Source organism: Rhinoraja longicauda, chromosome 4, assembly GCF_053455715.1.
Source record: "Rhinoraja longicauda isolate Sanriku21f chromosome 4, sRhiLon1.1, whole genome shotgun sequence".
NCBI classification, from domain to species: Eukaryota; Metazoa; Chordata; class Chondrichthyes; order Rajiformes; family Arhynchobatidae; genus Rhinoraja; species Rhinoraja longicauda.
Genome location: NC_135956.1, coordinates 59,009,351 through 59,022,337, shown reverse-complemented (window position 1 = coordinate 59,022,337; position 12,987 = coordinate 59,009,351). Strand labels below are relative to the sequence as shown.

The window sequence follows — 12,987 nt, the reverse complement described above, 5'->3', positions numbered from 1 at the left end:
GCTAATTTTACAAGCTGCTATATACCATAGTACATTATTTAAACTAAACTACTCCATTCACCATTGACGAGACCAGAACTCCCCATTTATCATCACATGCAGAAATAATGCAATTTTTTTTGTGGGGGGGGGGGGGGGGGGTGGTGGTGGTGAAATCAGAGCAATAGTATTTTCTGGTTGTCTCTCTTCGATGAATAACAGTGATAATCCTCTGATTATCTCATAAACTCTTATCGAAACATATAATAAGATTATTAAGGGGTTGGACATGTTAGAGGCAGGAAACATGTTCCCAATGTTGGGGGAAATCCAGAACCAGGGGCCACAGTTTAAGAATAAGGGGTAGGCCATTTAGAATGGAGATGAGGAAAAACGTTTTCAGTCAGAGAGTTGTAAATCTGTGGAATTCTCTGCCTCAGAAGGCAGTGGAGGCCAGTTCTCTGAATGCATTTATGAGAGAGCTAGATAGAGCTCTTCAGGATAGCGGAGTCAGGGGGTATGGGGAGAAGGCAGGAACGGGGTACTGATTGAGAATGATCAGCCATGATCACATTGAAAGGTGGTGCTGGCTCGAAGGGCCGAATGGCCTACTCCTGCACCTATTGTCTATTATCTATAAACTAAAGGTAGAAATTGATATTTTCCTTCATATTAAAAATAGATTTTGCTTGTGATATTTGGAAAGTGAAAGGAATTTTCACAGCCTAATTGCATTCTTCTCTTTGCAGAGTGAAAAGAATCTCATGGAATTGATTGAATTAGCAGACCAGGCTGTGATCAGCCTTCCCTACCATCAGCAGCTCCAGCTGGTCCAGAAGTATATTAACACATGCTCTGAAATGTAAGGCAGGAATTTCTTAAATCTTATATTAAATGTAAATGCAGGATATTATGTCTTCCTGGTTTCTATATCCTCGATAAATGGACTCCTGATTGCCCCTTCTCCATTTTGAGTGATGAGCCGGGGTTTTCCATGAGTAAATGACGATGTTACAGCTTTTCAAGGAGGCCTTGAAAACATACTTGAAGAGTTTCTTCTGTCCACCTGGTAATCCCCTGCCATGATGGAGTTTTGAATAGAGGTCTGCTTTTTGAGCGTGGTGTCAGTTGTAAAGGCAAAATAACCTGCCCATTGGGTCTCGCTGTACTCTCAGTGACTCGGATGTCTGTCTGGAAGAGGACAGGGACATAAATCTGTTTATCATGCTGGCCAATAAAGTGGATATTGAGGAAATTGTGAAATTTGCACCTCTCCAGGTCTCTGGCACGGTAAGGCAGCCACTCCGCTGCTGTTCCAGTGTGCCACCCCTGTTGGTTGTGGGAAATGTTCCATGTTTTCCAGTACCTGATCGTGGAACTTTATTGTTGGGTTGTGATGTTGTACACAGAGAGATAAACTTTGTTGAGGAATTATGTTTTGCAGACGTTAAATGCAATATCCATTTCTTGCATGCTTTAGTAAAGGAGTCAATGAAGATTTAAGAACTTAGGCCTTCAAACAGGCACATAAGCAAGTGTCATTTGTGTATTGCAGCTTAATGAGACCTGAGTGACTTTGGTTGTGAAATTAAGGCGATGCAGGTTTAATAGTTCCTTGTTGGGTCCTATATGTAAACTCCACACCATCAACAAACAAAGGAAATCGCTGAAGCAGAAAATATCTTAATAATCAGATTAGATTATTTTGTCTAAACTGAAAAGGAATGTGATTTTTAAAATATACATAAATGTTAGCAGTTTTGAAGGAATAGTGTATTTTAGTGTAGCAGCAGCATTTAATGCATTTGCCCAGCTTTTAATGCATGGCACTAGTTATTCGTTTAACCTCATGTTGCCAAAAACGAACTCTTTAGCGTCAGTGTAGATTTTTGTTTGATCTTTGCTCCATTTGGAACTGGCCTGCTCTGATACAAACTGAAAAGGCTGACTATCTGAAATTGTTTAGCTCGATCTTAAATCTTGAGAATTGTGGTGTGCTTGGTCATAAGATTATATTTTGTTCCTTGAGTTCACATTGGGTTTTGTTGGGGGACAAGGACATAATTCATGGTGGGAATGGGATGGAGAAGTAAATTGTTACATCAGTTCAACATCCCACTTCCATTTTGAACTGTCTTTGGCATCTTAATCATTGTACAACTTTTATAAAAGTCAATTCTTCCCTCTTGCGGTTAACATTGGACTGTAACTTGCTGTAAGAATAACAGTGAAATCAATGTGTAAATAATTCAGCAGCTACATCCCTATTCAATATTTGCTTCTGGAAATCTTCTGCTCTCTTGTCACCTTCACAAAAGCACAATCTTGCTGTCTACTTCAGCATTGAAATGCATTGAATGCACTGAAGCTGATGTATTTTTATGGTAAATACATCCTAAACTCACAACAAAGTGGTGAGTCTAAAATATTATTTTAGTGATAAATGATGTGTTAATTACTGGTGCCAGAAATGAACTATTAAATCTGTTTTAAGAGTCTCCTTTTGTGATTTTAATCTTATGATTGAATCTTTTATTATTTTTCCCTTTTTGTCTATCTAATTTGCATTTAATTCATCCTCACAATTTACGATTTCTTCTTGTCTTTTGTACTGGTAGTTTCAATTTAATTTGCTGAGAAGATGCTTTTCTTTTAGGCTCGGGGCCCTAGACGTCTACTTTTCCTCACTGCAACAGGGTAAACAGCTTGTTGCACAGAAAACTGAAGTCATTAGATCACTTGCATGGCTCAGTTCATTTTCCTTGTGCGGGTTCTGAGGAAAGCTATTGTCAAAGAATAGAGAGCTAAAATATTTTTGAATATTAGATTTTTGTTTTGCAAAAAGCTCAATTTTAACATGTTTATATTTTTTTGCAGTTGTAAATCAACACAGGCCAGCCCAATACATCAAGGAGAAAGTCAGAAAGTGTTCCTAAAGCTCTTATCTCATCCCCTGCCAGTTATTAAAACGGAGTCTTATTGCTACTCTTTAACCCTTGTAAAGGTAAGCTAAGAGCATCATTGATCTTTTGTCAATGAGCTGTAGATTTTGCATGGATTTGTTTTGTATGCTCCATTATAGATTTCTCATACTAATCAGATGAAGAAAACTATGTCCTTTTCCTTCAGCATCATTTGGCTTCTCTTAACTATATTTATATTCCAATAATGTAATATAAAAACTATTGGGCTGAACAGTTTGTTCCTGGATCCCATTATTCACTGATCTTCAATGGAGTATTATGTTGCCAAAAATGAGACCTGGCAAATTATTATGAAGATGGGTCAGGAAAGTGAGCATGTGCAGGTTGGAAAATGTTACAAATGAGCCAGTAGATTACATCAATGAAGATCAAAAGGCTTAGTATTTTGTGTTATGCAGATAACTGTGTGGCTTTGAAAAATGAAGTGGATCTTCATGTCATCCTTTCTAAAATCAATGAAAGCTAAATCAACAAAAGAGCGAGAATATGTGCTTGCGCTGGAACAGTCAAAACGGAGACAAATAATTTGCAATTGTGTGATATGATTTCGGACATCTCAAGAACTTCACAGCTAATGTACTGACTTTTAAATGCAGTTATAATCGTCATGTAGCCGGTCTGTATAGTAAATACTACAAAGTCTAATGAGAAAAGTGGACAAGCACAAAATCAGCTGGTGTTGGTTGAGGAATAAATCATGTCCCCTGAACCATACAAATTGCCGTGCATCCTCAAATACTGCAAAACAGCTTATTCCACATTCAGAGGAGCCATTCAAATATTATTATCCTAACAACAGAATATTCCTCAAAAATACAGGAAATGTTAACTGCCTGAAGACCTGATGTGGAGCATAAACCTGAAACCTATATTAAACAATCACGGAACTGAAGCAAAATGAACTTGTAATTACAATAATAATTGGTATTGATGTTTTAAGAGAAGGAGCTTGAAAGAAATTTGTATGAAAACCAAAATTAGAAAATGTTAATGTGTAGAATTTATCTTGTATTCAATCCAGTAATTAATTTTATTTTTACATTTTTTTTCGAAGGATTGCTTGGGAATCTACAATGTAACCAAGCCAGTATCGTCCGTGTCTCATGGTGTTCATTTTCTCCTCCATCCTCGAGTTTTGTATGAAATATGCACTTTTGGCTTACAAGACCCCGTGGAGAAGGTACTTTTTCAATTTCTGAATGCTTTTATTAAAAGTAATGGGACTCTCTTCTTGTAATTTGAGATGTGGGGATCATTACATTTGATTTGATTGGGAGAATGCACTGGAGGAGGCCATTCAGCCTATTGTGTACATTTCAGTTTGTTGTTGGAACTCTCCAATTAGTCCATACTCTTTTTGCACAAAAATAAAAGTTTATATTTGAAATATATATTCAGTTTGCTTCTTGTTATCTAAAATGGTATCCGGGGTACTTAGAATATATGAGCAGGGAGGTTACATTCAAACATTACACAACACTTATTAGACAACAGCTTGAATATCATGTTTTTGAGTACAGGTTACCACATTGCAAGTGAATTATGATTTCTTAGAAATTTACAAAGACTGGAAAAATTATAACTCTGTGGAAAGATGAATAAGGTATAGCTGTTTGCTTTGGAGAGTGATGGTGTATCAGATTATGAGGAGCCAAAGGTAGACACATAATGCTGGAGTAACTCAGCGGGACAGGCAGCATCTCTGGAAAGAAGGAATGGGTGACTTTTCCGGTCGAGACCCTTCTTCAGAATTATGAGGAGTGAAGATGGAACAAATAGAAAGGATCTATTTACATTAGCATATGGGTCATAAAAAAGGGGAAATTGCTATTAAATAGTTGGTAGAAGGATTAACTATGAAAGGACACCCTTTTTTTACTTGTACGAGTAAGAAGAGTCTACAACTCTGATCGCGATAGAAACAAAACCCCTCGAGTAAAGCAAAAATTACTTGTGTACATGTGGTCTGCAGGGGTTGATCTGGTAATCAAAAGTGTGATTAGGTTGGCTAAATCTTTGTTTCTAACCGGCACTGACACATAGGCCAAATAATTTCCTTCCATAAAATAAATTTTCTACAATTAATCATCTGGTTCTGTGCTTTTTTTGTTTATTTATTAATCTGATTATTGATATTTCTGTTAATGGAATCAATTATTTACAGTTTTCAATCTCTTTGATTTTCTTTGCTCCAAAGAGAACAATTCCAAATTATCTTGTATCTCCGTATAATTTAAGTCCCAGTTTTATGTTTTTTGGCTATTCTCTTTCTATGTTCAAAAAGGACAAGTGGCTAACACTTCCATTTTCTTTCCTTAAATTCTCCTCTTTACTTCCGTATTCAGTTTTGTTCTCCACTCTGACAAAATCACATGCTTCTTTTACCCGCTCATTTAATCTGTATTTTTGACCTTTGGATATCAAGGTACAATTTGATTCACTACACCATGAAGGTGTCTAATTCAAAGTGAAGTTCATAGGTTAGAATCTTGCATCTCATAAAGAAAGATGGTTATCGTTATTAGAGGTCAATTATCCTCACATCAGGACATCACGTGGACATTCAGGATAATATCCAAGGCCAACATCTTAAGGTGTTTCACCAGCGACCTTCCTTCCATCTGAAGTAGGGATGTTTGCTGATGATTGTACAACCTTCAATTCCATTCCGAACACTCCAGAGAATGAAGTAGCCCATGGCCGCCTGCAGCCGGACCTAAATATTCAGACATGGACTATGGTGAAATGTAATATTCAAGCAACATAAATGCCAGTTTTCACATAAAGGCCCCATTTTCTGCTATCATCCGCAACTTAGAACATCCTCCATTAAATCAAATCCCTGACACCCCGCACTGGCCACAATACCTTTCACTCATCCATGGGTTGGCTCGTCCAAACCACTGCACATCTTCCTGCTCTCCCAATGTGTCACCCCTATTTTTAACATCTCTTGTAATCTACCTACTCGCCTTTCAGTCTTCATACCAGTGCTCTTCAACTGTCAACTGCAAAGAACGGTCACGTTAAACTCACCCATTTCGTTATTGGAAAAAAACCCTTAAAATCTGTATTTTTGATCTTGCCCTATCAATATATTTCTCAAAAATGTTGTGAGGATGTGTGAATAACTTTCTCAAACGCAAACAATACATTTCTTTATCATCTTGCAGGTGAACACTGCTGCAAAGGACATAATCCTCTACCTAATGCAAGGACATCTAGTTATGAGCGCTTTAAGCTGGAACAAGTTATGTGAAGCTCTCTACCCTATTATTCCAGCCCTGCAGGTAATTTTAGCTCTAATTCTGAAGCAGATCTTATTCTTCTCTTATTTTCTTTACGCAGGAGATATGTCACGGGGTTCAGCATTAATTGTGACTCAAATGGACTGCTCGCAATGAGCCAGAATGCTTGTCTAATATTCTGGCAAATGTATTGAAACTAAAGGATTGAACAGAAGCACTGTGTTCTGCTTTATCTTTGAATTACATTGTGTGATGTTTGGTGGCCTGTGTGGGGTGGGAGGACCCATAGCTCCTCCCGTGCAGCAGGTGGCGCTGCACAGGACAGAGGGAGATTTTTTTGTACATAGTTATCTTGGCTGTACACAACGTTTTATACAGACATAGAACAAAAACACGAAAGTGGTGTCAGGAACGGGAGACCAGATTGTGTCCAAAGACCCAGATAAGAGCCTATTTTTTGATTTTTTTTAAACATGTCTCTGCAATTTGATCGTTTCGATCCCGAGCAAGAAAGGTGGTCGTCGTATTTAATGCGTGCTCAGTTTTATTTTGAAAGTATGGCAATTACGACTGACCTGAGGAAGAAGGCTCTCTTGTGTTCATCAATGTCTCCAGAAACGTTTGCACTACTTCAAAATTTATTTACAGAAGAAGTAACTGAAGTTTCATATGCTGAAATCACAAGGCTTTGCAGCTGCATTACGAAGAAAGTCGAAATTTCCTTGCAGCTCGCCTCGATTTCTACCAAACGGTGCAACAGGAAGGGCAATCTATCACTGAATTTCTTGCCGAACTTCGCACCAAGGCAAAGGCATGTGATTTTAAAGCTCAATGCTGCGAAAAGTGCCAAGACAATGTGTTGCGGGATAGACTGGTCATGGGCTGCAGGCAGGCATTCATCCAGCAGGCGACTCTCAAGGAATCGGGCGCCTCATTGAAGAATGTGCTGCAGTGAGCTAAGATGGCCGAGCTGCTAAGTAAAGAACTGCACAAAATGGCCGGCGATACAGTGTCGAAGCTCCCTCAAGAGGTGCATACAGTTCGTCAGACTCGTCCGCAATGCCAGAAGCCATTTGATCGACCCAGAGCAAATCCGGAGAAGAAGGGGCAGTTTCAGAAGAGCCGCTCCCCTGTGGAGGAAGGATCGAAACCCTGCTACCGGTGTGGCTCGACTGCTCATCATCACCGTGAGTGCCTGTATATCGAGTCCATTTGTTACGCCTGTAACCGAAAAGGTCATCTCCAGGCAGTGTGTCAATCCGTAGGAAAGCAGAGAAAGGGCAAGAAAGCGCAAAACACAGTCGACCAAATCGCGGAGACCATTTCTATTGCAGTGCTCGGTGTGTCCACAATCACCGATAAGCCGAGGATTTTGCTGCGCGTCTCGAACGTTGATCTACAGTTCCAGGTGGACACTGGTGTGGCTGTGTCGCTAGTGGGTCAGGACATCTGGGAGAGGATCGGATCGCCGAAACTGAAACCGACCAACATCCGCCTTTTCGGATATGGACGATAGGCCATTCCCACGAAAGGCAAATGCACTGTCGCCGTTTCCTGTAATGGTATGACACAGATGTTTCCGCTGATCGTCGTTGGCAAAGAAGGTACATCCCTGTGCACCATCGACTGGATCCCTGTTTTCAAGCTTGACATGAATGCCTTGATCTACGAAGGATCAACTATGGCATTGTCATCTACCATGGACTGCAACGTGGTCAGCAAGTGCGAGAACAACCTGCAGAAGGTTCTTGACCAGTTTCCGGCCATTTTCGCACCTGGACTCGGGCACTGCACAAAGATGAAGGCACGGCTCATACTCAAAGACGATGCCGTCCCTAAGTTCTTCAAACCAAGACCAGTTCCGTTCAGTCAGATGGACGCCGTCGACAAGGAACTCTGCCGTCTTGAAAAAATGGGAATTATCACCCATGTGGACCATTCAGAATGGGCCACACCCATAGTTGTCGTTCAGAAACCTTGCGGCAAGGTGCGCATCTGTGGCGACTCCAAAGTGACTGGAAACCCTCAATTGCACATTGATCAACACCCCATACCAAGGGTGGATGAGCTGTTCGTCAAGCTGCAAGGAGGACAGTACTTCTCCAAATTGGACATGTCCGATGCGTATCTCCAAGTGGAACTGGACTACGAGATAAAAAACCTGCTCGTGATCAACACGCACAAGGGACTGTTCAGATGCAATCGATTGTCATTTGGACCAGCACCGGCGCTGGCCATCTTCCAGAAACTGGTCGACAATCCGGGATTCCGTACGTAGCTGCCTACCTGGAGGACATAATTGTCACCGGCCGGACAGAGGGAGAACACCTGCAGAACCTAAAACAGGTCCTCGCGGCGCTGAACAACTAAGGCATGAAGTTGCGCATGGACAAGTGCGCATTCTTCCGAAAACAGGTCACTTATCTCGGACATGTGATCTCGGCAAGTGGTCTGAAGCTATCTGAAGAAAGAGTGGATGCCATTGTGAAATTGCCAAAGTCCGAAAATGTGAAGCAACTCGAAAGCTTCATTGGCAAGGTGAACTACAATGGCAAGTTCATATCGGCACTTTCGATCTTTTGCGCACCATTGAACAACCTACGAAAACAGGGTGTCGAATGGCACTGGTCCAAAGAGTGTGACCATGCATTCACCAGGTTGAAGGAAATGCCCGCCCAGAAGACGCGTTTGGCCATCTCGCTAGCCGCCGATCTCGCTAGCCGCCGATGCATTGCCGTACGGTCTTGGAGCTGTAATCTCACAAGCGGCGCAGAACGGCAAGGAAGAACCAATCGCGCTCGCATCCAATAACGCTGACGACCGCCGAGAAAAATTACAGCCAAGTGGAAAAAGAAGCACTGACGATCGTGTTTGGTGTCCGGAAGTTCCACCAATATTTGAGTGGGCGACATTTCCTGCTCATCACTGACCACAAGCCGCTGCTGACTATTTTCAGTCCGGAGAAAAGTTTGCCTGTCATGACGTTGCAGCGTCTACAACGTTGGGCCCTGATCATGATGGGATATGATTACCGCATCATTTACCGACAGTCTGCTGAGCATGCCAATGCCGATGCACTGTCTCGTCTACCGATTGGACCCGACCTGACATTCGATACAGAGGAGGCAATTGTGGAAATTGAGACGGACGTGAACTTGCTCAACACGCGGGTCATCGCCGATTTCCTCGTCTCGGCAAGGACGGTCGCCAACTATACGAGCACAGACCCCATTTTGTTAAAGGTACGACATTTTGTCACTCGGGGTGGCCGAACAGTCCCAAGCTGGACAAGGAATTCCGCTCATTCCAGAATGCGCAAACAGAAATCTCCTCAAAGGATGGCATTCTGCACCGCGACTGTCAAGTGATCATTCCGACGGAACTGCGATCGACAATTCTGAAAATGTTGCACAAGACACACATTGGAATTGTGCGAATAAAGGCGCTCGCCCGCATGCATGCATGGTGGCCGAATATCGAGGCTGATATAGCCGACCACTGCAAGGATTGCACACCATGTGCCAAAACGGAGCCAAATCCGTCGGAAAAGACCTCCGCATGGCCCGTCCCCGACCAATCATGGCAGCGAATCCACATAGATTTTGCCGGACCGTTCCTGGAGGACATGTGGCTAGTAGTCATGGACATTCAAAATGGCCACATGTTATCCAAATGAATAAATATCCAACCACCGAAACAACCACTTCTGCGCTCGACGATTTGTTCGCCATTTGGGGAATGCCCTTAACAATTGTAAGCGACAATGGACCCCAATTTGCCTTGCAAATGTTCAGCGAATGGTGCAATCATCACTCAATCGTGCAACTGACATCAGCACCTTTTCATTCACCCTCAAATGGTGAGGCAGAGCGCTCGTCGGCGTTTTCAAGCAAGCCATAAAATGTGCTGTAGAAATTGAAAGGAAATCAAAACAATTGGCATTGCGCGATTTCTTACAGCAGTATCGAACCGTTCCAAACTGCACTACCGGTCGAACTCAAGCGGAGATGATGCTCGGATGTCAAGTCGGCTCTCCCCTATCAGTTTTGAACCCGATCCGTAACTCTAACACTGTGCACACTCAGCCACCGAAGTTGAACAAGCCCAAATTCGACATTGGCGACTACGTATATTACCACAATTATACGACCAAGCAAAACAAATAGTGTGCTGGCAGGATCATGGCTCACATTGGAACCAAAATGTACACCGTCCAAAGACAAGAAGGACAGTGCCGACGGCATGATGACCAATTAAGAAGCCGCGTTCCTTCAGCGAAGACTGCGCAGAGACTGGCCAGAACCAAGCAGCCGGACACCCCGGTGCCGAATCGTGTGGACACTGGAGTGCCTGATTTGCCCTTCCACTGGCTTGACGAAGTTCCACCAGACGAACTCCCCGCCGATCTGCCTGTGGTCCCTCATCGATCATCACGTTGCAATCGTGGTACTCCCCCAAGGCGACTCATTGAGGAATAGAGACGTTCAAACTGGAAAGGGGGAGTGTGATGTTTGGTGGACTCTGTGGGGTGGGAGGACCCATTGCTCCTCCCGTGCAGCAGGTGGCGCTGCACAGGACAAATGGAGATTGTCCCTTTGTACACAGTGTGGAGTGTTCAGTCAGATTGTGTGGTTACAGTCATTTTAGTTGTCTTGCTGCCAGCATTGAGTTACTGTAATAAAGACCTCTGTTGTACCTTGAAGACTTGCAAAGTTTCATACAGACATAGAACAAGAACACAAAACATTGCTGTTAATTTCCTCATTATTAAAGGACAGAATTGAATATTCACACTCATTTAACTGGCTGCAGAATAAAGAGATTAATTTACTTAACATAGAATACAATGGTCCACATTTTGCTGAATGTGTTCTGCCACGTGCACTTTGCATTTGGCAACCCCATTCTGTCATGTCATATGTCCTGGACCTAGTTGGCAAGGCGTTGTGTGACTTGCAGGTGAGCCAGAAGAAGCCCCACTCACAAAATTGGTGAGTAAACCTTAGGCAGATAACAACTCCTGCCTGCAGCTTTGCAATCTGTCAATGCATTTCAAGTGTAATAATAAAAAAAATAGATACAAAATACTTTAATTTAAATTAAAACATTACCGCAAGTACATATGTTTTTAAAAGATAATACCCTATTTTGTTCTTCTTTCGTACATACCAATGTGTTTGGCAAACTGCAGGATGAATGGAGATGGATTTGCTATCTGCTGGTGGGCTGCATGCCTGGTGTATCATCTGCCTGGTGGTATTGGGCCATTTCCCTTTGAGATTTCTCACCACCTGCGGGCTGCAACCATTGGGGGCTGGGTGGAGCTGAGCAGAGCAGCCACTCTTCCTGTGCCTGCTCACTCTCTCTTCACAGCTGGTTCTGTGATGCTTTCCCGCACAGCATTATTGTTAATTTCCAATTTGCAAACAGTTCAAGTTGTGAGAGTTCTCAGGAACTGAAATCTGTCATAACCTGGGACAATGTTTTTATTCTAAAAGATTTCTAGCATAACTTGACACTTTCCACAAATGGACCATTTGTTCTGGTTGTTGCTGACTCCTCATGTTGGCAGATGTCTTGAGAGGTCACCTGTAAATGTAGCCTTTATGAATGCAAACATCTAGATTCATTATCATTGCCTAATATGAATAGAAAACCTGTAAGGCCGGCTCTCTGATACAAACAAGCAAACTGCAAGCCTTAAAAGGTAGGCCACTATTACAACTTTATAAAATTAATTGATCCAGTGGAGATATTGACGGTAACAAGTTGTGTGTTGAGAAGATCAGTACTTTGCTATCATGCTTCAGCATGACATTAATTTCAAGTTGTCATGCAGCTCATTGATTACTTCTTGTAAAATTGATCATGGCCACACAAAGATGTAATCAATTGGCTCCAAGTCTCCAACTATCGCAGTCGATGGACGCATTACAATGTGCTTAATGAAAGAAGATGACTGCCATTAATTGGTCGGTCAAGTCTCTCAATTACAAATGTGTTGGACCCAACTTGATGTTAATTTAGCCTGAATTATTTGAAGGACTGAGACAGATGTGCACTGAGGAACTGCATAATGCAACTGCGCAGATTCAGCACAGTCTGCCAAAATAATGTTCAATTATTGAGCCATTCTGCAGTTCTAACCATGCCTCTCCATAGCTTTTACTTGTGTGGTTGGGTGGACAAGAAATGAAGAATGTTATGGAGTCTCTATGCTGTCACCAAGGGCTCTTCTCAGATACAAACAACTCGCTATCGCAGGCCTGGCAGGAGTGTGAGGAACCTTTTGTTTTAGAGATATAACGTGGAAACAGGTGCTTCGGCCCACCAAGTCTGCGCCGACCAGCGATGCCCATACACTAGTTCTATCCTACACACTAGGGACAATTTACAGAAGCCAATTGACCTACAAACAGGCCCTTCAGCCCAATTGACCTACAAACAGGTCCCCGCCGATCTACAATCCTCGTATTCTAGTTCCATCCAACGACACAATTTACAGAAGCCATTTAATCTACAAACTTGCATGTCTTTGGATTGTGGGAGGAAACTGGAGCACCCAGAGAAAACCCACACATCACAGGGCGAATGCACTAACCACGTACATACAGCACCCACAGTCAGGATCGAACCCGGGTCTCTGGCACTGTGAGGCAGCGACTCTACTGTTGCGACACTGCCGTTTAAGGTGGTGGGGGATGAAATTAGATGAATAATGCCAGATGTTTCTCTTTCACTTGCTTGTCACTGGAACGTGGTTCATGATTGAATTT

General features: G+C 42.4%; 1 protein-coding gene across 1 annotated transcript in view; it reads left to right on the top strand.

Moving 5' to 3' along the window:
• Positions 1–12,987, top strand: part of rttn (rotatin) — a 175,102-nt gene that overhangs the window by 36,368 nt on the left and 125,747 nt on the right. The window contains exons 13-16 of the mRNA XM_078398650.1: positions 729–841; positions 2,857–2,983; positions 4,018–4,143; positions 6,137–6,253. Of these exons, the coding sequence (XP_078254776.1) occupies positions 729–841; positions 2,857–2,983; positions 4,018–4,143; positions 6,137–6,253 (483 nt within the window). The remainder of the gene's footprint in view (positions 1–728; positions 842–2,856; positions 2,984–4,017; positions 4,144–6,136; positions 6,254–12,987) is intronic.